The sequence below is a fragment of the Suhomyces tanzawaensis genome (genome assembly GCF_001661415.1).
Source record: "Suhomyces tanzawaensis NRRL Y-17324 unplaced genomic scaffold CANTAscaffold_1, whole genome shotgun sequence".
Taxonomy (NCBI): Eukaryota; Fungi; Ascomycota; class Pichiomycetes; order Serinales; family Debaryomycetaceae; genus Suhomyces; species Suhomyces tanzawaensis.
Window position 1 is genome coordinate 826918 of NW_017963636.1, and position 23511 is coordinate 850428.

The window sequence follows — 23511 nt, forward strand, 5'->3', positions numbered from 1 at the left end:
GCTGGTTCTCCGTAATAAAATGCATATGATTAGGCCGGACATTTTCAGGCTTCATTGCCATTTATGGGATGCGGTGCCGGAATTTTGGAATAGTAGCCGATTTGCCCGTCCCGCGAAACTCGCCGCCTTCGCCTTTGTGCCCGTCGCTGTAACAAAATGGCCCAGAAAGGGGATGCAAGCTTAATCCAGCGGAAATGCGGGGATTCGCGTTAATCGTGTTAGCCCCGTTTGTTCTGCAGTCTAAATGCTCTTGGATGGCACAATGCAGCATTCTTCCAATTGAAAAGCCTGTGCACGAATTCCGATTACCCACTTTCGTTGAGGCAATAGAATTATTGTGATAAGGCAGACCTGTAAGGACATCATACAACTACGGAACTACTGCTATCAAAATTTAGAATTCTAATGTGACGTTATTAGTGTGGGCGCATTCGAATGAAAGCCTTGTGTGTTTCATATTTGTGATGAGGATAAACTATAATTTGGAGAATTTAGTATACTAGACGGACTCGAAGCAGAAGTCAAAAAACTGTCGATTTGTAAAGTGCAATTGAGTTTCTTAAGTTTCAGAAATTTGCTACATGTGCTCCACTAGAAATTCTTGTTGCATAATAGTTCCCTTCATTCGCACTGCTCGATTAGCAACCTTCTATCTTAGCCGGTACTGCCGGCAAGAGTGGTTTCCATAAAATAGTATTATTCAACACCTCCCATACTGTATAGCATCATTATTGCAATCCCAGTCTACGTCCACTGTAATGGGACTTCTTACGTTGCTACTCGTGTTTATCTTGCACTAGTTGTCAAAAATGACAAGTATCACCAAATGAACAAATCCTCATAAATGTCGTATAAATGTGCTGAAGCAACCTTATACAAACGACAGTATCTTAAGTATCTTCCTAGATCTCTGCATTGTCCGCCTCTGCAAGGAAGCCATGGTATGATTATGTAATATTTCGCAGTAGTTTGATCACCAAGTAAATCAAATTAGAGAGCCTTGGAATATTGGTTCAACTATTTTAGCCAATCAGGGCAGCACATATCGTCTGGTCCTGATCTGCTGTCTCTCTTATTCTCTTTGTTAACGCCTTCTAGATTTTTATAGCATTATGATAATAATTTCCAAAATTCTGAAAAAACGAACAAAAAGTTAACGATGAAGCTATTAAATCCACACTTTGACTATTTCTAACCTTGAGTATGTCTTCGAACGGAGCCAAACGGACTCAATTACAGGCGGAGAATGATGAAATTTAGATTTAGAGCTTACGACTGTACAGTAACCGCAAAAAAGTAGTCTCAGCAGACATCTACAAGAACGAGAGAAATACTGTTTATCAGATGCGGTACTTTACTGTTCCAAGAGTTGCAATCGGGCGAAGTATAGATGGATAAGCTTCCAACGTGAGGGTCAAAGAATTCTACAGAATTTGTAGCTACAATCCAAGTTAAGCTTAGTCCGAGCGTACTCTGTTGGTGAATTACGATAAATAGGTGGCTTTTCTACTTTGAAACAATGAAAGCAGGAGACTATTACTTACGATTGAATCCAATAAGCACGAAGAGCCCAATTGAGCTAACTATCAGGCCCAATCGATATTTTTCTCATGACTCGGTCTCCTAGGTACGAGTCCTTCAAAGGTGCCAGAAGCATCGCGTGACCGCAGATCTTCGGCCCTATTGACGCAGGTGGGTTCCACGTATGCAGCGGAACAGTAGTAATTCTAGAGAACACCATCGAGCCATTCCTTACGCTGGGGCTACCCAGAGAGCCTCACGAAGCTACCGGTAGTTCCTGGTGCGAGGCTCCTGAGGCCCCAAACCTGCTGAAAATTAATTTCGCTGGGTCCAGAGTCCAGCGTGAGGAGCAGCTTTTTGAGCCTCAATGGCCCACTAGATGGGCACTAGCCTTGGTGTCAGTTACAGAGCACCAATAACCGGACTTTCCATACCGCTATGGGTGTGTTCTGGACGACTGTCACATCCAACCTCCGATAACTGTTCGGCTTTGAGCACTGGCTCTCGTTACCGATAACGGCTAGCGAGAACCCCTAGGAAGGAGCCTCGCCGCTCGGGCGCCTCGCTCGCTAACTCCCAGCCCCTCCAGAACGGCCCCACTGATCCGCTCGCATAATTAGTAATCTCCACAGTAATTGTTGTGGAATCAGGGCTTGGTAGGGGCCCCTGGCAGACGAATTCGATGGCTATCACTAGTGCAACAACTCCATCTTCAGGGCCATTCTTCATCGTCCTCCAGCCTGTTCTTACTAGGCTGTACCACGCTGTTCCTCCTGCCTGTACCCCCCGCCAAAACACCCGCTGCCACCGGCGATCTCCTATCTCGCTTAGCGCCACACCCAATTAACTGGCGATGTCTGTCCGAGTCACTATCGTTGCCTACATTTTATACCTCCAGGGCGTTATCCGTAAGTGGTTGAAGATGGTACTGCCGCCTACAGTTAGCGACCTTTTGATAGTGAAGGATACCCACCAGAAGCTCCAGGTCCGCCATGGCTACGACTACATCGAGCTCGTTTCCCACGAGATCTCCGAGCAGTCGGCGTTGAACGACACTACACCTGCGGTAGCCAGGGCTTCCATTCCCGACTACTTGAAAGACAAGGTCTACGTGGTGGACTCCGTCAAGAGTGGCAAGGGAAGGGACTCCAAGACAGACCTCTATAACATCGTGTTGGAGCCCATCCTTACCGCATTGGCAGTGGACCACCAGTACGTGGCCACCACGTCAGCAGACTCAATCCGCCAGTTCGCCAGTACCTTGCCGGAGGGCCAGAACGCCACTGTGGTGTTCATCAGTGGTGACACGTCGATCTCCGAGTTTGTCAACGGACTCAGTGGTGTCAGTTCCGGTAACATTACCATCTTCCCCATCCCCTCGGGAACCGGGAATAGCTTAGCATTGTCGTTGGGGTTTGTGGACGAGTTGAGGGCTATCCAGAGACTTCTTCAGGCTGTCGAAAAACCGGCACCTTTGAATTTGTACGACGTGCAGTTCCCCGAGGGCTCGTACTTCCTTATTCAAGACGCAATTGGCCCTCAGATCACCCAGCCATTGAAGTTTACCGTGGTGGTTTCGTGGGGATTTCATGCTGCGTTGGTTGCCGATAGTGACACTCCTGAATTGAGAAAGAACGGCATAGAACGGTTCAAATTGGCAGCGTTTGCCAATTTACAGAGAGAACAGAAGTACGAGGGCCTGGTTTCCGTCAATGGCCACCGCATTGAGGGCCCCTTTGCATACTGGGTACTTACTTCTTCCAAGAAGTTCGAGCCTACCTTCGAGATCCTGCCTGAAGGGAATATATTCGACGATAATTTGTACTTAATATCGTTCAAGACGGAAGAATCGTCTAGCTACATCATGGACATCATGAAGCAGGTATACGACAAAGGAAGCCATGTCCATAACCCTAAGGTTTCTTACCAGAAGATTTCCAACGGAGATAGAGTGCTTTTGCACACATTGAACTCGAAGAACAAACAGCAGAGACGATTCTGTGTGGATGGCAGCATAGTTGCGTTGCCAGAGACCGATGAGCACGAAATTGCCATCAGGGCAACAGGGAATAAGCACAATGGATGGAGTCTCTACGTCGTTCACTGATACATTTTGGGAATAGTGCAGACAAATAATGCCATCAATATCCAGTAGTATGGGGATTTTCCTAGTATATTTGTCCTTAATAGCAGAACCCGTTTTTAGTGATTATATTAATCAACTGGTTATTTAAACGTATGATAAACAATGAATATATGATATTAAATTAGATGTGATGGAATATTTGATGGGACGGTTCAATCTTGTGGGAAATAAAACTGGGAATAATGCTACTTGAGTATCAACATGAAGAAATGTGGACCAGAAGAAGTTACAAGAGGAAATCCACTACATTGTAACGCTGAACTTCACTAGTTGTTCAAATTCACCAGAATATGCTTGATATAATTTTCTTTCCTGTTTACATGAATAAATAGTCATGTACTTGTGTGCTGTTTACACTAAAGGTTCAAAGGTTCTATCTTCTTCAGGTGGTGAATTATTAAAATACGTCCACTAGCTCCGAATTATCACTTCTTTCTCTATGATTAAATTTCTTGGTCCACACAAGTGAAACATATAACGTAGGTTTTAGTGTTAGTAATCTAGCATCAATTCGTATCTTTTCTTCACCGTTAAAATTTTCAGTCCCGGTGGCCACTTGGATTGCGATACACCTAAAAGTGCTGTATTTAATCGGTGTTCACAGGACCGTTCTCCAAAGTATTAGAATTGAACATTTTTTGTAGAGAAGACACTGCAATTGAGGTGAAAAAGTCTATCAAGACATAACTTGTTGGGGCGATACAAGTGATACTATGAATTCATTTACTAAAATATAGGAGAGACGATGACTCAATTTGTCGCCACCAGATCATTTTCTAGACCCTACACTTTGGGGCATATCGATGAGTAATAGCCGCACAGCCCCACTCTGGATGCGCTTAAATGTGCATCTGTAACGTTGTTCTAAAACTCTAATGGGATAAGATGATTAGTCAGAGTGGGGATAATGCACCAACTCACCAGCTGACCCCAAACTATTATGGATTACGTTACTACAGTAAAATGGATTTCAAAAAAAATTAATTATTCGTATATCATTGATGCACAAGGTAGCAACACAGAAGCACCTTTTCTATCTAAGAACAAACATGCAGCAGCTGATTTTTAACACAGAAGTAGCTATCTATCTTAAGGCCAAGTACTCAGCAGCAGCCCTATAATTTCCTTTCCCTTCAGAAGTGGTCTTCTTGGTAGGAGAGGACTTCTTACTTATAGGAGCCTTTTTATCAACGGTATGGGTTGAGGCAGTCTCAACGGTAGCAGCAACGGACTTCGTATCAGAAGACGCGGAAGTGAATTTTTTGAGCGGATTGAAAGTCATTGTAGTGATTGTTACAATTGTAGTGATGATGGATAATTACTGGAAACCGTCTGGTTTTATACCATTTGGCAATTGTGGCTACATGAGGGTGTCATAAAACTACCATGACTGAATTACTAACATGTTAGACTTACGAGCCTACTAAAAGTCTATATTCAATTGTGGTGATTAGTCACACTCATACATTTTTGTAGCCGTACGCACACGGCTCAGACCCTTTCTGCATAACAGTCAACGCGTGATCTGCAGCTATACTGCACACTTCTGCTAGGATATGTACATATGATGCATATGATACGAGTTCATCGAACAGAGCAGAGCCAACAGGAGAGCCAACAGGAGAGCCAACAGGAGACTCTTCCACTGTTAACCAGTCCGTGGACGGCAATTGGCTCCAAGGTACAGCCTTGAAATCATATCTGACAAATACCTCCTCAAACCATTCCCAATTGGGATATACGGTCCGATTCCGACTCAGCTAAGAATCCACACATCCTGCGAATGGCTGAAAACGTGTCAGTCGGGCTTGCGATCGCAGCCATTGGCGTCTACCAATTGCTATCACATCATTCCATGACTATTACCTGTACCCATTGCGGCCACCACGGCCTCCTCTGTTTGAAGGCGGGATGTAACCAGAACGGCCACTGTTGTCGCCTTGGTATTGGTTGGCCTGGTGGAACTGCTGGTTGGAATAGTCGTTTTGGTACTGGTTTTGATGGCCTCTGTTGTAGCTGTTGTACTGGTTTCCTCCATCGTAGCCGTGGTGACTACCTTGGTTGTGGTTTTGATTGTAGTTTTGGTTGTAGTTTTGGTTGTAGCCGTGGTTTCCTTGGCTATATCCCTGATTGCCCTGATTGTAGCCTTGGTTGTAGCCTTGGTGGCCTTGACCATTTTGGTTGTGTCCACCGTACTGATTATTGTTTCTAAAATTATTATTGAATCCGCTTCCATAATTTCCTGCGATTCGCCTATGCTGACTCATCTGTTGTTCGTAAGAGTCGGTCTTGTTGGCCAGCGCATCCATCAAGGCCCTATATCCTCCCCTACGGAGAGTGTACCCCAAGTTCAAATCCTTTCCTTTGGGTCCCCGGTTCACATATTCACTGTTATCAGGAAGAGCATTAAATCTACCACCACCACGATTCCTCTGATAATGGGGCTGCTGGAGGGCATTAATGTCTTCAAAGGTCAATGCCTTGACATGAGGAATGTACCCATTCAATAACATGGACTTTCCTGGGATTTTGGGGGGCATGGCATAATGAACTTGTAAGTAGTCACTACTCAGAATATCGGGCATGTCACCTTCGACCAACGGGAATTCCATTTTCTTCTTGATGTTGTAAACATCGACCTTCAGGGCAACTCCAGACAAGCTACTCTTGGCAAACTTGAAGGGAATCTCCTTGGTGTTTTTTTCATACAACTCTTCAAGAAACCGGTTAAAGTTCTTGTTTTGGTTGGAAATGAACAACACCTCCTGTTTGTTAGTGTTTCTATCCATTTCCTTGGGGGTCAAAAGCTCGTACTTGGCTTGCACCGCTTCCAATAGACGGGTCTCGTCGATGAAGGGCAACAACGCAATACCTTGCCAGCTCATCTTAGCACCATTCATATCGATCTTGAAGTCCTCAGGGTAAAAGTCAATGATTTCACTATCGGGGTTTGACATCAAGTCTCTAAAGACCGCTGGTAAGTTATGGCCGGAGGCGGCTGGCAAGACCGACATCAACTGCTCATAAGGTCTGAAAGGTTGTCCTTGGTTGAAAGTAATCCCTTCTTCCGAGACAATTTCTGTGAAGTCCGTGAAATCAGCAGCAAAAGGAGCGTAATGGTAAGGGTAATACCATTGCCACGAAGGACAGCCTTGGTAATAGTAAAGCAATACCCAAGAAATACCTTCCAAATAAGAGCGAACAACCTGACGACGGGTTTGGTCGACTTCTTCTGCAGTTCTAAGATGGAATTTGGTTTTGTAATAACGCTCACGGAATCCGGGTTCCCACAATCTGACTCTGTCTTCGTTGTCGTCGTCGTCATCTTCTTCTTCAGTTTGAGCTGCTCTCTTCTTGTCTTCAATTTTGACTTCAGGTTCGATTTTTACCTCAGCCTCAGTTTTAACTTCGCTACTTTGTTCTGGTTCGCCATTTGTCTCGACAGCTGGGTCTTCAGTTTTGACTTCAGGGAGTTTGCCCTTCGATTCGATCAATTTTTTCAAAGCTAAAGCAGCTTCGTTATTGGCCAAATTCGCCTTGGTAATGATATCTCTGTTCTGAACAATATCTTTGTTCGACAAATTGGCATAACCTTCGACGGTTTCACCCTTGGTGGTCATGAGTGGCATGTTTACATCAGCAACGATAGGCGCTTTGTCTTTACCCTTGGTGACTTGGGGTAAGTACATATCCTTAATGGCCTTATCTTCCAGTTGCATAGTTTTTCTTCTCTTGTTATTTTCTTCTCTCCTGGCTTCATTTTCGTGTCTCTTTCTGAAGATCTCATTCTCCTTGTAGGCCAAGTTGGACATCAACTTCTCAACCAAGGCGAGGTTCAACTTACCATCACACGTAATATATTCTCTGACGTGTGGAAGAAGTCTTTTCCAACAGTTCACCAAAATGTCGATACCATTGTCACGAACATCCAAACTTGGCAAGTGGGGCAAGAAATCGTTACCCACGAAGAAACACATAAAAACCCAGTCATCAATAGCTCTTTCCAAGTCAAACGGGAAAGACATTCTTGGAATGTTTAATTCTATTTCCAAGTACTCTCTCAAAACATTGACATGAAGCCACAAGAAAGGCTTCTTCTTGTCCCGCTTGGCAATGTTGTCCCGCTGTTCTTGCGTCATCATCAACTGCTGGGAAACAGTGATTCTGTTGTCCTGGTTGGCAAACACATCTTCTCTGAGAACACGGAAATGGGGCTCGTGGGTGGCAAGACCCAAGAAAATCAAATCGGCATCCAATCCGTAGATACAATGCTTGGTGTTTGGATTGTATTGGGGGTCCAGCCTCTGCGATCTGATGAAACTCATGAGCTTATGTTCTCCTTCTCCCGGAACGGTGGCATCGCTGATAATCACCTGCAAATTGGCCCAGCCGGGGTCTGTGGAGAGCTTGTAGGCAACCCAGTACCGCAAGGCAGCTGCCAAGCCGTCCATGAACGGGGTACCGGGAGTAATTGCGTTGGAGTCCCATGACTTCTGCTGTTTGATGGAGTTGTCGATGATCTCACCTCTCAACTCTCTTTGCGTGAGCTCTCTGTCCTTCTCTTCGTCTTTGATCTTGGCTTCCTGGGCTGATCTGAATCTTCTGGCTCTTTGCTGGTTCATCTTAGCTCTTGGGGCCACTCCGTCCACAGCAATCATCAACACTTTCCGGGGCCTAGCCATCATCAACACACGATCAGTATAGGTGAAGACATCCAAAAACATCTCATCCTCGGTGGCTGGGGCTGGCTTATGTTCTGGATGTGAGCATGGATGGACGATACCATTCATATCCAAGTAGAGGTTATCGATTTCTCCATTGGGATTTGGATCGCTATATAACGCGCCTCCGATGGCCTCATCTGTGTCTTCTTCGACCACCGGCGAGATGATCTTGGGGTACTTGCGGGAAAGCCATCTGAACAAAGCGGGGACACCCATAATGGATAGTTGGGATGACTTGGTGGTGAAAGAAAATGTCGATGAGTTCAAGTAGTGGGGCTGTGTGCAGGAGCGGGTGCAAATGGTTTGATGGAGGAAGGAAGTTGCGAAGAGTGTGAGAGCAGCGACAGGAGTTCAAAAAAAGGGTAAATTATGTATGGTTTCACTTGTATGATTTCACCACTATCAACGTCCATAATACCTACAACTGACGAAATTCGGTAAGTTTAATAGAGAAGAGAAAGGGATAAGTGCTAATGGTATGGAAACACCTAAATAGAGATATCAGGTTGGGAAGACTTGAACCCCCGGCATACTGTGTTACATGTTATGCTAAAATCTGTTTTTCTTTTAATAGAGATTAAGGCATAGTCATCCTGAAGAAGGATTTACTAACTTATGGGTGGGTTATTCTTATCATGATGGTATAATAGAACAAAGTCCAAGATAATTGAATGGAATACAGTTTCTGGACGATTTCAATCTTGTCAGAGTATCTCCATATCTTTCCGCTAGTCGCAGAAGAACCAGCTGCAGAATACTCTTTCGGTTTCAGCAAATTGGACTGATTTACACAGGAAATACTGATCCAGAAAACACAAGTCCGATCTCTCTACTACTGCATCAATATCCAGCGTAGCCGATTTGATTTTACAGACTCTAAGAAGCGACCCACTAGCCTACTTGGAATTAGATCCGGACGTAGTGAAGTCATAGCCGAATTATCTAAGCGAAACCTAAATAGCTCGTTAATCCCGGTGGTATCTTAACTAAAGTGCAGGAACAATTACAAAATAGGGCTTACACAGCGCCAGATACCCCATCAGGAGAATAGAGCGGGCAATTGCCCAATCCCGAATGGGCAGGCAGCCCAGGATGGGTCCAAAATTAAAGTTCAATCACATGGCACAAACACTCACGTGCAGATCAGTTCCAGGCAGAAAACCTCACCCAGTACTTTTACAAGAAGAAGACCGTACAATACACTTCCAGTATCTAACCAGGTTATTTAGTAGACCCAATCCCGACAGTCTCTTGTGCTGAACTATGTTGCAAATATGCGTCGATAGAACAACGTGGGGTTTATGGGGTTGTTAGATTTTCACAACACATCCCAAGTCCCGATCTCACCGGCCCGCAAAACCTGACTCACACTGCTCTGATCGTCTGCAGGCGGACCAGCAATGCCAAGCGGGCGGGACAAACAGTAATTCTGCCGGGTAGAATGTCTACCAAAAGCCACAGCCACAGTCGGACACCTGATGGACCCTGGTGCCAACAGTCGTGCCTGGGAACGTTGAAACCACTATTGGAGGCCGTCTTTTTTGGGAAAACTAGGCCGCTTTCGGTGTGAATCCGGAACCTAGTCACGTGAGTTCGCGAATGCAATTCCGCTCCATTTTGCTGCAACCTAATCGACCGGGCGGATGGTGGTGCCCCCACGGAAAGGGCCGGGGCCATTTCCCGTAACAGACAACATTCATTGGCTTCTAACACCCACCAAAGCCGGTGGAATCTCGCTAGTAGCCCAACGCTGTGGCGCTACATTATTGACTCGCGCAAACGGTGCGATTATTAAGGTTGAGGTGCATAGATAATAGCCGCACTGTCTGTATGATAATGTAGTTAATATTCTTGGTGCATGCAATACATTGGACGGAGCCACATTTTGTCCTGCGATGGGCATATAAAAGAATAGCCATCCGCTGATCTGCTGGAGGCTAGTTTCTGCGATTGTCATCCGATTCCAAATGAGTGCAGTCATTAGTCCGTTCAAGCGGTTGAAATGGGGATTTCTCCCGGTCAGGAGAATTGTGGATGAGGACGAGTACGGCAACATCCTCGATGAACCAGAAATCAAGCCAGCCAAGTCCAACGACTCGTTGGAAAAGGAACACTCCGCCAACCAAGAGGTTCAAGATGCAGCCTCCATCGACACCCTCGAGTACAGAGACGAAAAGGACCGCAAGTGGTGGAAGTTCTTCGACGAGTACGAGTACAGAGTGGACGCCAAGACCAAGAAGAACCGCAAGTGGTACAAGTGGTTCCATGACAGCGACACCCCCGAGGAGAGAAGAGTCATCTTGAAGATCGATCTTCTCTTGACCCTCTATTCGCTTGCAGCCTACTGGGTCAAGTACCTCGACCAGACTAACCTCAACAATGCCTACATCGGAGGCCTCAAAGAGTCCATTGGCATGAAGGGTAACGACTTGGTCAACACCCAGGTCATGTTCAGTGTGGGTAACATCGTGTTCCAGCTTCCCTTCATGTACATCTTGTACGCATTGCCATTGAACTACGTTTTGCCTACCTTGGACATCTGCTGGTCGATCTTGACCGTTTGTCTCTACCGTGTGACGTCCGTGGGCCAGCTCAAGGTGCTTCGTTTCTTCATTGGTGCCTTCGAGGCTCCCTCCTACATTGCCTACCACGCGTTGTTCGCTTCGTGGTTCAAGGGTTCCACTGGTGAGATCACCAGAAGAGCTGGTTTCTACTACTTTGGCCAGTACTTGGGTATTTTGACCTCTGGTTTGCTCTCGGGTGCCATCGAGAGACATATGGGAGGCAAGAACGGTCATGAGGCTTGGCAATGGATTTTTATCATGGACGGTATCATCTCGGTTATCGTGGGTATTATTGGTTTCTATATGATTCCTGGTACTCCTCAGGATTGTTACAGTATCTTCTTGTCTGATGACGATATTAGAATTGCCAGAAGAAGAATGAGAGCTGATCAAAAGGATGCCAAGCCAAGAGAAAACCCTGTCAAGCACTTCTTCAAACCCGACATCTGGAAATCGATCTTCTCCTCGTGGCACATCTACGTTCTTTCCTTGTGGAACATTTTCTGCTGGAACAACAACAACGGTACCTCTGGTGCTTATGCTTTATGGTTGCAATCCTTGAAGAACAGCGATGGTACCAAAAGATTTAACAGGGGTGACCTTCAGGACTACACAGCTTTGACTCCTGGTTTGGGTATCTTATGGTTGGCCATCATCAGTAGTTTTGCAGACTTGTTTGAGTCTCGTTGGGCTGCGATTGTCATTTCCCAAGTGTTTAATATCATAGGTAACGTCATTTTGGCGGTGTGGCACGTTCCAGAGCGTGCCAAATGGTTTGCTTTCTGTTTGCAATATTTCGGATGGGCAATGGCCCCCACGTTGTATTCGTGGCAAGGTGACATTTGTCGTAGGGATATTCGTGAACGTCAAGTTGTGTTGGTTACCATGAACATTTTGGCACAGCAATCTACAGCTTGGATCGCAGTGTTGGTATGGAAGACTGTCGAAGCTCCAAGATATCTCAAGGGTTTCACTTTCACTGCATGCAGTGCTTTCGCTTTGATCTTATGGACGTTTGTGGTATTGTACTTCTACAAGAAGGAAGAAAGACTTTATGCCAGAGAAAATGGAATTGTTATTTACAACTCTGCATTAGACCCAGACTTTATTCCTGCGGATAAAGAAGAAAGAAGCGATTCTGATGTTGCTGAAAAGGAATAAGGCTTACCAATTGATTAGAAGTTTACCTGGGGTAAACTGTTTAGAGTTCTCTAAATATTTAGTATATCAAGCGGATTAATAATTAATAATAATCGAAGGAATCTTAAATTACATCTAAGATCCCGACTGAATTACATCAGGTTAAATTAAGATTAAACTTTAAGTGACGTCGAATCTTCTTTCAATTAGAGAGAACACAAGAGCCATATTCACTCGCAAAAGAATTAGGACCGTTGCTAGATGATCTATCCTTGACCTCACTATACTTATTAACCATAGTTGGGCCATCTTACTACTTTATACGATACCTGACAACTCTTAACCGAATATGTCATTTCCCAATGAGGCTTTGCGTCGTGCATAATCAACTCAACGCACGAGTCTAAAAAATGGTTGCAAATTATATTTCACGTGACACATTATATTAAGATACATACATAAACGAAGAACTGAACTGCATTAGGAATCTAAACCTTCTCTTGGAACTTGTCCAAAGAATCGCGGTTCTCCTTGGCCTCATCGGCGTTCTCAACGAATTCTTGAGAAGCCTTGTCTTTCTCCAAGTAGTTGATGTGACTTTCGTAGGTGTTGGTGGCACCCAGGGTGGTGTAGGTGATCTTGTTGATTTCAGAGTAGTCAGGACACAATTCTGGACCCTTTCTACCAATCAAGTACCATGGCAAGTTGAAGATATCTTCCATAGATTCTAAAGATCTGCCAGCAACTTCTGGAACGAAGAACCAACACCAGAACAAACCGATGAGCATGACACCACAGAAGAAGTAGAAGGCACCGAAGTTGTTCATGGCTAACAACATTTTTGGCAAAGCCTTGGAATTACCATATTGGTTGGCGAAATGCAAGATCATGGTGAGGGATTGGGCGAAAGATCTGATCTTCAATGGGAAAATCTCAGAACCCAACAAGTATTGGATAGAGTTGAAACCCATGGTCCAACCAGTACCACTGAGGAAAAGAGCAGCAAGGGCACCGAGGGAGGCTCTCTTTTGAGAAGCAGTCAAGACTGCACCATCGTCAGCAGCTTGTGGAACCACGTGCAAGAAAATAGCGAAGTAAAGAATGGTGATAAACTGAATGGTGACACCAATGTACAAGGCTCTTCTTCTTCCGAGGAAATCAATGATAAAGAATGCACACAAGTAGGCAGAAATGAACTTGACAACACCAAGAACGGCAGACATCTTCAACACATCAGTACCTTTAATACCAGCAAGACTGAAGAGTTCGGAGGCGTAGATGGTGACAGCGTTGGCACCGGACCATTGACCCAAGAGCTGGGCCAGGGCACAAACGGCAAAGAATCTGTATCTGATGGACTTGACAGTGACGATTTCCTTGAATTGGTGAAGGAGGTTTCTGTTGGCCTTGGCTTCCTTTTCGGAGAGCACTTGTTCGTTAATGTCACTGATTTCACCGATGATGTAAGGGTGGTCTGGTGGCAAGTGTCTGAGCTTGGACAAGTTCTCAATGGCCTTGTCGGGCTGGCCGACCTTCAATAACCATCTAGGACTTTCGTAGCAGAACAACATGGAGAGAATGAAAATCAAACCTGCCAAAACAATCTTCAACGACACACCCACAACCCATTGCTTTCTAGAATCGTTGGAGATGTGCAAGACGGCACCGTAGGAAACGAAGTAACCGCACATAATACCCAAGTAGACAGCACCGGAGAAGATGGACACAGCCATACCTCTGATGGCCTTTGGAGCGACTTCCGATGTGAAAGAAGGTCCGATGGTGGTGGTTTGTCCGATGGCCAAACCCTCGATAAGTCTACCAGCGTACAACATACCCACAGACTGGGCAAACACTTGCAAAATAGCACCAATGATCCAGATAATACACACAGCTTGAAGAGCACGAACTCTGCCCAACTTGTCGACAGAGTACATGGCGATCATGGCACCTCCGATAGCACCAAGCTGGACCATGGAGGCGATGTTGGACTTCAAGTTAGCAAGCTCGTCCTTGGTCTTGTGCTTGTCAGCCAATCCGAAGTACTTCTTGAAGGAAGGAAGCGCCATGGCTCCGGAAATGTTACCTTCATCAAAACCTCTGGCAGCACCCAAGATACCAAACACAAAGATACAAAGGTAGAGGGTTCTGTTATAGATTTCTGGGGGCGAGGAGTCGGCGTTGACTTTCCATCTGTACTTGGAGGCCACAGTGGTGGGGACCTGTTTTTCTTCGTCGTGAACCGAGTTCCGAGAGATGATCGAGCGGTTGTCTTTTTTGTCGGAGCCCATGGTGATAGATAAGGACTACAGGATGGGAAATCGACCAGCTTTATAGGATGGGGGCATCAGACATTTTGCAACGGGGAAGAATACGGACCCCACTGTCAAATGTGGGGCTAATAAACTGCAAATCCTGCCGGAGTGGTGGGGGCACCCCGATGGGAGGGCCGAAATGACCGGAACTGGCCATACCCCGACGGTTTGGGCCACAAAGGCGGCGTAATCACGCTTGCTGAAATATTGAGCACGGTCGGTATCCATCTCCGGGCACGTCCAACCTGTGCGCACTATTTGTCTGATTATTAAAACCAGAGAAAGTCCGGGAACCCTTCTCCAACCGTGCCCCTCCCCCTCCAGGCAGTTGCCCAGACCTGGCAGGCTTCACTTTTGACAGTTTAATTCGTTAGTGCCTGCCGAAGCCTTGGCTTGGTGCTTGGCTCCTTGGCGAGGGTCCCTGGTGGCGATGGCTAAAAACAGGCGTTGCTCTGGAATGGATTTCAGCCACCCGTCCGTTCCAGCGACAGTTTGCTCGTACTGGCTGAAGAGTTCAAGTCTACGGTGGCCAGCGAGGTTCATGCAGCCCCGGAGAATTGTAGTGGGAGACGGCATTTGCGATTTTCAATTAGGTTAGCGCCCCACGGACTTCCCCTCGTTCCCCCATACCAAGAAAAAACTTTTGCATCAGCAGATAATATCTCTGTTTTTTTTCTTGGACAATTCGCTCCGAGGAGGTTTCATGATCCAGAGATTTGCGGCGAAATCGGCAAAACACCCGATCTACAGGTATGTCCCAGGGATCCTTTCCAAGCCTGAGCAGCTTGTGGTCGGGGCTCGGTGCAACCGTGTTGTCTCGTTTTTTTTAGTTGATATACCCCGCAGCTTGCGGCCAATCACAGTGGCTGATTAGTTAGCGCCCCCGTATCTAAGTTTAGCTAAGTGGCATGCCACCCAAAAGGGTCCTACCGCGCGAAATGGGGTGTTTGTCTGCACACAGCAATGTCGTACGTGCTCACTGGGGTAACACGACAGACGCAACCGGACCGGAAGTTGAGAGTCGCGAGGGCTGTTTGCCGGTGTGTCCACGGACCAGTGCCGGTGTGTTGGGCCTGGAGGGGTACCGGACACGTCCACTGTGGTGCCGGTGTCTCTTTGCTACAAGCTGGTGTGGCCCCCCTCCTCGGACAGACACCAAAAACCGGAGTTACTTGACTGAAAATCCGTCATTTTCTTCTGCGCACCGTGCGATGCCCAGAATTGTTGACGCACCGTTTAGTGCATGGATCGGCTGCCACAGGATACGTCATGTTGGTGGATGGCGTCAGCAATTCGCGATGGGTGTTGGAGCTACACCAGCACAACGGCCACGGAACAACCAGTATCGCCGAAGCCAGCTGGTCCAGCTGGAACTGGCAGCCACCACCAGCCTCGGAGTGGCTTGGACGGACTGCCAAGCCCCGCACCGCTGAGGGCCATCGATTAGCGAACGGAGGTGTGCTGAGCAGTTTAAGCGCGGAAGATGGGGTTCAATGCAGATCAACGCGGAATATGTGCAGCTATTCCGACGCATGCAACATCTAGCTGACGCTGGAACGTGAAGTAGTCCGACTTCCTGCCACTTTGGCTGTACACCGGGTTCAGCCCCACTCAGTTTCATCCAGTTTCACCGACCAACCGGGAATATTCTGTTGCGATGAGCCATTCCCAAAACAGACGAACCGAAATTCCTCAGCCGGAAATCGTGGGGGGCATGCGTTTTATCCCGCCTGCGCATGGAAACTCTAATTGTCCCCACTTACTGTTGTTAGCGATGACATAATATTTTACAAAAATAAGACTATACAACCACTTCCGGCCCCTACTTGCCTTCTTCCTTGTGCTTTTTGATAACCCCTCCCTGTGGCTGAAGTGTTCTCTTCTTATCGTTATTATCTGCTTGCCCCGGAGTTTCTTTCTTGCTTTCCCCTCTGTCGATCGCGGGCCGATGCACAGTCAACGTTGTTTCGGTGTGTGGAAGGCCCAACGCCTTTGGCTTATTGGCCCCAAAATTGCCTGTCTGCGGGTTGGTAGATGCTCGAGGGGCAGCAGTGCTTGCCCCGCTAGCAGATCCAAATGCGCCCCCGGCTCCGACTCCAAATCCGCTGGCACCACCTCCAGTGGTGGGGCCCGTACCCGTGGCACCATTTTCCTTCTCGAGCCTTTCGACTTTCTTGGTCAACATCTTGAGTTTCATCTCAAATAATTTTTCAACCTGCTGTTTGGTCTTCTTCTTTTCCTCTTCTATTTGCTTGGTGAAGTCAGCCTTCAACTTAGCTATTTCTTCCTGGTGCTGGCCATTGTCGCCAGCTCCAGCCTTGGAAGCAACCACTTCAGCCACCTTGCTGTCTATTCTAGCTTCAACCTCCTTTTCCAACGCAGCCTTTCTGGCATTGACACTGCGCTCCAAATCTTCATACTTCTTCTGGAAGTCTTCCTCTAACTGCTTCTTGGTTCCATCGGTATCAGATATTTTACCAAGCTCCTCCTTCAAACGCTGATCGAATTGTTCTTGTAACTGTTTTTGCAAGCTCTGCTTGTCGTTCTCGAAACCCTCCCTCAATTTCTTCAACTCCTCCTCTGAGCTTTGGGGCGTGGTTTGTGCCTTTTGCTTCAATTGGTTGACCTGGTTGGTCAAGTTGTTCTTCTCTTGCTTCAACGCATTCACGGTCTTTGCATGCTCGTCTCTTAATGTTTTAAGTTTACTGTTGAGCTCTTCAATTTGGCCTGTACTCTCCTCTTTGATCTTGTTGGCTTGCTCTTGGGCACTTGATTGCAACTTGGCAATCTCTTCGTTGAGAGAAGTAATTGAATCCTGCAACTCTTTGATCTTGTCGTTTTGCGATTGAATACGAGTATTGGCCTTATTACGAAGATCATTATACTTGTCCTTCATGTTCTGAATGATCTCATTTTCAGCTTCAGTGGTGGTGCCAGTAGTTGTTGCTGCAACCGGTGATGCAGAACCCGGTTGGCTAGCTTGGGCCAATCTGCCCTTCAATCTCTCGCTTTCTTCTTCCAATAACTTCACTCTTTGGTTGCTGACCTCGGCCTCTGTGACTTGCGAACTAATTCTTTCCTTCAATGGTTCCAACTCGCTAGAGGCAGTAGCCAATTGAGTTTGCAATTCTTGGATTCTTTGTAATTTGGAAGCGTTCTCGTTACGCAAAGTAGTATTGCTTTCACGCAAGATATTGAGTTGCTGCAATTGTTCCTCAATTCGTTCCGTTTCTTTGAACGATTCACTTATACTGAATCCATTGTTAGTGGATACGCTGGCGTTTTGTGCAGAAGCCAATTCAGCCTTAGCGCGTGTCAATTCGTCTTGAAGTTTAGCAACATTTTTTGAAATGGTGTCAAATTCATCATTTTTGAGATTTAACTTAAGTTCGGCAGCCTCCTTTTCACGGCGCAAGTAACCGACAACTTCCTTCAAGCTTTCATCACCCATACTGGAATCTTCAGTAGAAAATGTTCCATTCTTAGATAATTCTAATTGGTTCATAATGATACTGTTTTGCTGTTTCAATTCCTCGAGCTTTGACCTTGAATCTCTCAATTCATCTTCAATTGCAGATCTTTCCAAGCTTAAAGAATCTTCCTTACCAATAATACCATTCAACTTCTCATTCAAAACTTGAATTTCACCCTTGTATCCTTCCACTTCGTCCTTATGCGATACAATTTGCTGGGCCAACTCATTGTTCTTTTCCAATTCCTCTTGATACTTCGATTGATTGGAAGATGACAACTGAACTTGAATTTCTAAATCTTTTCTAAGACCGGACAATCTGCTATCATAATCTCTTTGTAAAATATCGTAAGCTTCGGCCTTGTTCGAGTATTCGTCAAGTTTGGTTCTTAAGTTGTTCTCCTCGTCTCTGTGCTTGTCATTAGCATTGGCCAACTCGTTCTTTGCCTCTTGAACTGCAACATTGAGACTGTTGATTTCATCCTTCAATGTTTCTTGCTCCTTCATTGCAGACTGGTATCTGTGCTCAGCATCTATTTTATATTGCTCAAAGCTGTTTGTAGCATTTATTAAGGCATCCTCACCAGCCTTAGCCAAATTAGACAATTCTTCCACCTGGCTTTCCGCAATCTTCAAGTCTTCCTTGAGTTGACCAATTTCAATTCTCAAACCCTGCTTCTCAGAATCATCAGATGCCGATCCACCAGTGGTCTCGATCTGAACTGCGCTTGAACGCTTGGTCAATGCTGAGTTGAGCTCATGAATCTTATCCTTCAACCGTTCAATCAAACCTTCTTTTTCATTTAATTTCGCCTTATTCTCTAAAAGAGCTTGACTGATTTCACCTACTTGTTCTAACTTGCTGTTTTGAGACTTCAAAGCTAACTCAGCTTGGCTAGTCAAAATAGATATTCTTTCATCCTTCTCACTGAGCTTTTCATGTAACGATTGATAATTCTCAATGGATCTGTTAAGTCTCTCCGATAATTCCTTGCTTGAGTCACCCCGTTCCTTTAATAATGCCTGTAAATTAATGACAAATTCATTAAGGTTGCTCTTATCGGATTTAAGCTGTTCTATTTCACTTCTCAATGACACAAAAAGTGATTCTTTGTATTTCTTCTCGGTCTCGAGATTATTAATTGTGAGTTGGTTCTTAGATATCAAGGATTCTGCATCTCTGAGCTCATTCGATTTGTTGATTAAGAGATTTTCTTGTTTAGATGCCTGTTCTTGCCAGAACTTGAGATTCGTGCTAGTTTGTTCAATCTCTTTGCGCAATTCGTCAATAGTACTTTGAGCATTCGAGAATCTACTTTCAGCCAATTCTGTAGCATGCTTACTCGATGCTAATTGAATAGAAAGCTCACTCTTATCATTGGTGAGAGCACGCAATTTCCTGTTTAATTCATTGGTTGCCTCTGCACTTTGATTCTGCAAGTCTTTCAAGATCTTATCACTTTCTTTAAGTTTTGTTCTGAGATCTTCGTTGATTTCACTCAAGTACTTGCCATCAGAATTACGGGATTGACCGCTGAATCCATTATCGGATGAGGCCTTGAGTATGTCTCTTTCCTTGGTAACTGCCTTGAGCTTGATGCTGATGCTTTCTAACTCGCCTTCTAATGTGACAATAGCATCTTTAGCCTCTTCAATGGCAATAGATTCAATGTTGTTATTTTCTTCTTCCTTATTCTCTAATTTCTTGGATAAGATTCTAATAGCTCTCAAGAGTTCTTCATTCTTTTGTCTCAATTCCACAATACTTGTAAATTCAACCATTCTTTCAGAGATGAGCTTGTCAGATTCATTCTCCAACTCAGAGTCAAAATTTCCACTCTTTTGAAGAATATTCTCGATGGCTTGTTTTTCACTCAACGTTAATGGATCTTCATTATTATCTCTAACCTTAGAGTGGATCAAATAGTAACACAATTGTCTACCCAAATCCTTCAGTAAATTCTTGATGGATATTATTTCACTTTCATTTTCTTGAAGTCTAGCTCTCAACCTATTACAGTCTTTCTCAATATTCACCTTCTCAATACGAATACTTTCCACCTTTCCAATCATTTCTTGCAAGGAATTCTCGTAAAACTTGACTTGATCACGATAGTTTGCAATTGCTGGCTTCTTGGATTCTAATTCGGCGACAAATGACTCTAATTGGATGGCCAATTTCTCCTTTTGAGATCTTTCTAATACCAATTGTTTCTTCAAATGGTTGAACTCTGAATATAAGGTAGATAAAGAGATACCTTGGGATGCGATGAGTGAAGAAGAATTAGTCAATTTTGGTAATTCACCCTCCTTTTGTAATTCAGAATCCAAAACTTCTTCGGTTCTTCTCAATTTCTCTTGAACTTCAATCAATTGCTCTGTCTTCGAGGCCAACGAGTTCTCAAGCGAACGAATAGAATCACCTAGTTTTTGTTTTATTTCTTCAATGTAGGACTCGAGTTGTTGAATGCGCTCTATTCTTTGATCTCCTTGAGTCTTGGTAAGTTTGATTAAATCCTCTTGATTTTGAACTTGTTGAACCAAGCTTGACTTCTCATTAGCAAATTCTGACTTTAGACTTGATAATTGTGATGCTTGCTCATCCACAGTCTTTCTCAAATCATATATAGTTTTTTGGTGAGACTTATTTACCTGTTCGAGGGAATCATTCTTGGATGCCAAAGTGGTAACTTTATTTGATGTGAGCACGTATTCAGACTCATGCTTCTTGATCAAATCGGTGTATCTTGATTGAATCGAATCTAATTCCTCTTCGTACCATTTCTTTTGACTCTTCAAGTATGCCACTTCATTAGTAACTTTTGTTAAATCCAATTTTAATGTAAAGTTTTGATTCTTCGTGTCATTGATTTCCTTGGTTATTTGATTAAATTTAGTACTTTGATCAATATTGGAGGCAGTCAATTGATTAATCGATTCATTGAGTCTGGTGATCTTCCTTTCATAAGTTTCTTCTAAAGATTTACCTTCATTATTAGCCTTTTCCTCCGACTCTTTGAGTCTAACTATTCTATCATTTAATATCTTATTGGCTTCTTCCAATTCGTGGATTCGTTGGTCTTGGTATGATTTAGTTGACGAGTATGATTCTCCTTGGTTCTTGAGTTCATTTGCCTCGTTTTCGGACTCTCTGAGCTTGGACTTAAGCTCGTCTATAACCTTGGATGAACCTTGAACGCTTTGTTCAAGTTTGAGTTGTAGAAAGGAATTTTGGGATGTGACCTCGCTAAATTCTGCGGACTTAGCTAACAACGCATCAAGCGTGGATCCGTCGAGGGAAGTAAGCAAGTTTTCGTCAACTCCCAAAAATCCAGAACACACTTTGATTGAGTCCTCGAAGCCTATGGCTGAACCAAAAGGTTCAACAGCGGCCAAGTTCTCGCGGGTAGCGTTTTTTGAAGCAATGGGGCTGCTTATAATATGTGAGTGGTCCTCGGGGTCTCTCGCAACGTTAAATGCCTTGGGGGTACTGATTTTGTCTATGTCCTTCAACGGAGGCAATGACTTCAGGGGAGTAGCAAATGTTTGGTTCTGGGATGGAAGTTGCAAGATCGAAGTGTTGGGGTCCTCGTCCATATTTTCGTTATCAATCGAGGCTGGATCACTCACCACATGCTCTGTAGGGTTTTCTTGGACTTCACCAGTGCCAGAAGCCTCGACGATGGAGGCCTCGTCTTTGGTGGATGGAACTGGCACTTGAAAGTCAGACTCTTGTGGGATGTGTTCCGTATTTGGCACCTCTTCGAGTGTCACAAACGGAGTCTGTATATTCGTAGGCTCAATTGCAACTGCTGGAGGCTTTTCTGGTTCAATGGCATCGATTTCAGAGCCACTTGCCAATGGCGCTTCAACCAGAGCTGCAACATTGGAATTGGCATTGCCACCGGCGGGGTCGCTGGTGTTAGGCATGGCGCTATCAGGCTGGTTGGAGTTCTCCAACGGGTCAGTCATACCGCCTATTTAGATACGTATCGAACAACCAGATCAAGTGATAGGTACCGGTTAGGTGGTGATGGCGGTTGTTATTGTGGGTGAGATTGGAGACATGGTGGTGCGACATGGGAGTCACCAAATGTCGCCCCAAACCTGTCGCGACACATTTGCGACACATTTGCGACGTATCCACTGTGGCCCGCGAGTAGTGCTAGGGCTGGTGCCCTTTTAACTTGGGCTTGACACGTGCCTCCAAATCATGCGCACGCCGGGCTTGGTAGCTTCCTGCAGTCCGCGCACACCATGCCCGCTTACGTAACTCACTCGGTACCTGCAATCCACCAGACAAAACAAATTTTTCAATCTTCATTCAAATCCTTTTTCCTATAGTTAATCCAGCAAGTTAAGATGATTGAACCATCCTTAAAGGCTTTAGCTTCCAAGTACAACTGTGAAAAGTCCATCTGCCGTAAATGTTACGCCAGATTGCCACCAAGAGCTACCAACTGTCGTAAGAGAAAGTGTGGACACACCAACCAATTGAGACCAAAGAAGAAGTTGAAGTAAACTATTCGTTGCATCATACACACCTTGGTTTCCATGTCCAGGTCCTGGATATTCCCTACATATACATAATACGGCTTGGGAAAGGTATAGTGCTGTGTTTAGCTAATAAAATCTTACGTTAAAGGAGAGTGTAGCTGGCCAGGCCAGGTGTAGGATATATGAGAGTGAGAGGAGCAGAGGTGAAGTGGATTGGAGAATTGAAAAGGGCAGGAGATGAGGTTAACCATAGGTGGATCCATGATGGAGAGGAGAGATACAGTATTCATTGGACCGTTGTGTAGAACAACTAACTAATTGACACTATCTGAATGGGTAGTAGAACAACTAACTAATTGATACTATCTGCATGGGTAGTACAATAGGCAATCCCTCGTCCAGAATACACCGATTTCCTAGCGAAGACTGGTTGAAGCTTATGGAGCAGAAAATCTAATCCCGTTTCGGCATTATGCTCGTGACCTAGATCATGATTTGGTCATATCCATTGAATTTATTCTTGAACAAACACGAGCCCTTGGGGTCATTACCTCAGTCAACAGTTGCCTGGCTCACAATTTCCTGAACTTCGAATCTGCCATCTAATTCTATTATCAACTTTATGTAAAAGAATTGATAAAAAGATCAGTAGACCACCAACCACATTTGGTCTTTTAGTGCATTCGCTGCTGTTCCCATTGCAGTACAAGGTCACTCCCAAGCACATCGATGCATTAATTGCTAAATAACTAGATGTCATCAAAGAACAAAAGGAGGGTCTGGATTGTAATCTTCTCAAAAGTACCATGGCAACTTGTCACCTTGAGCTTGGAAGAGTCGAATATATTTCATCGGACTTCCTAGGTATCAATTTGCACCCAATTTTCTGGTGCATGCAAGACTATTTCAGGCTACTCCAATGCTGGATTTACTAAATTGAACTTCTTGTCATGCTAAGCTTCACGGCACAAAAGTTCCCAACTATGACACTACCTCCCCGCTATTTGTAAAGCCTTTGCCCACTGTTCAAATTATGGAAGAAACGAAAATAAACAGGAAATAGACGGGCATCAAGATTACGATAAACAATTATTGCCTTTGACTAACACATTACGGCTCGAATATTTGAAGT

The 23511-nt window shown here is 44.9% G+C and overlaps 6 protein-coding genes across 6 annotated transcripts; 3 read left to right on the forward strand and 3 right to left on the reverse strand.

Annotated features, from left to right (window-relative positions):
- Window positions 1–19: 19 nt before the first annotated feature.
- CANTADRAFT_87642 (uncharacterized protein) lies at window positions 20–184 on the forward strand (the record flags this gene model as incomplete). Its single annotated transcript, XM_020211361.1, has 1 exon — window positions 20–184. The coding sequence occupies one exon, from the start codon at window positions 20–22 to the stop codon at window positions 182–184; it is 165 nt and encodes a 54-aa protein (XP_020066797.1).
- Window positions 185–2443: 2259 nt separating this feature from the next.
- Window positions 2444–3628, forward strand: CANTADRAFT_44293 (uncharacterized protein; the record flags this gene model as incomplete). Its single annotated transcript, XM_020209086.1, has 1 exon — window positions 2444–3628. The coding sequence occupies one exon, from the start codon at window positions 2444–2446 to the stop codon at window positions 3626–3628; it is 1185 nt and encodes a 394-aa protein (XP_020066798.1).
- A 1003-nt stretch (window positions 3629–4631) lies between these two features.
- Window positions 4632–4990, reverse strand: CANTADRAFT_24527 (uncharacterized protein; the record flags this gene model as incomplete). The annotated part of the gene is made up of 1 exon (XM_020207145.1): window positions 4632–4990. A coding segment is annotated over exon 1 (193 nt), but the record flags the coding sequence as incomplete, so codon positions are not given.
- Window positions 4991–10358: 5368 nt separating this feature from the next.
- On the forward strand, window positions 10359–12116 carry CANTADRAFT_45981 (putative permease; the record flags this gene model as incomplete). The annotated part of the gene is made up of 1 exon (XM_020209274.1): window positions 10359–12116. One exon carries the CDS (start codon window positions 10359–10361, stop codon window positions 12114–12116), a length of 1758 nt encoding a protein of 585 aa, XP_020066800.1.
- A 467-nt stretch (window positions 12117–12583) lies between these two features.
- On the reverse strand, window positions 12584–14386 carry HGT17 (Hgt17p; the record flags this gene model as incomplete). Its single annotated transcript, XM_020209280.1, has 1 exon — window positions 12584–14386. One exon carries the CDS (start codon window positions 14384–14386, stop codon window positions 12584–12586), a length of 1803 nt encoding a protein of 600 aa, XP_020066801.1.
- Window positions 14387–21950: 7564 nt separating this feature from the next.
- On the reverse strand, window positions 21951–22570 carry CANTADRAFT_116747 (uncharacterized protein). The gene has a single exon (XM_020206208.1). It carries the CDS (start codon window positions 22204–22206, stop codon window positions 22048–22050), a length of 159 nt encoding a protein of 52 aa, XP_020066802.1. The 5' UTR covers window positions 22207–22570; the 3' UTR covers window positions 21951–22047.
- Between the last annotated feature and the right edge of the window lie 941 nt (window positions 22571–23511).

Bases quoted from the DNA above. Each gene is read 5' to 3' on its own strand.
- CANTADRAFT_116747 (XM_020206208.1), bottom strand. From the start codon at position 22,206: ATGAAGATTGAAAAATTTGTTTTGTCTGGTGGATTGCAGGTACCGAGT.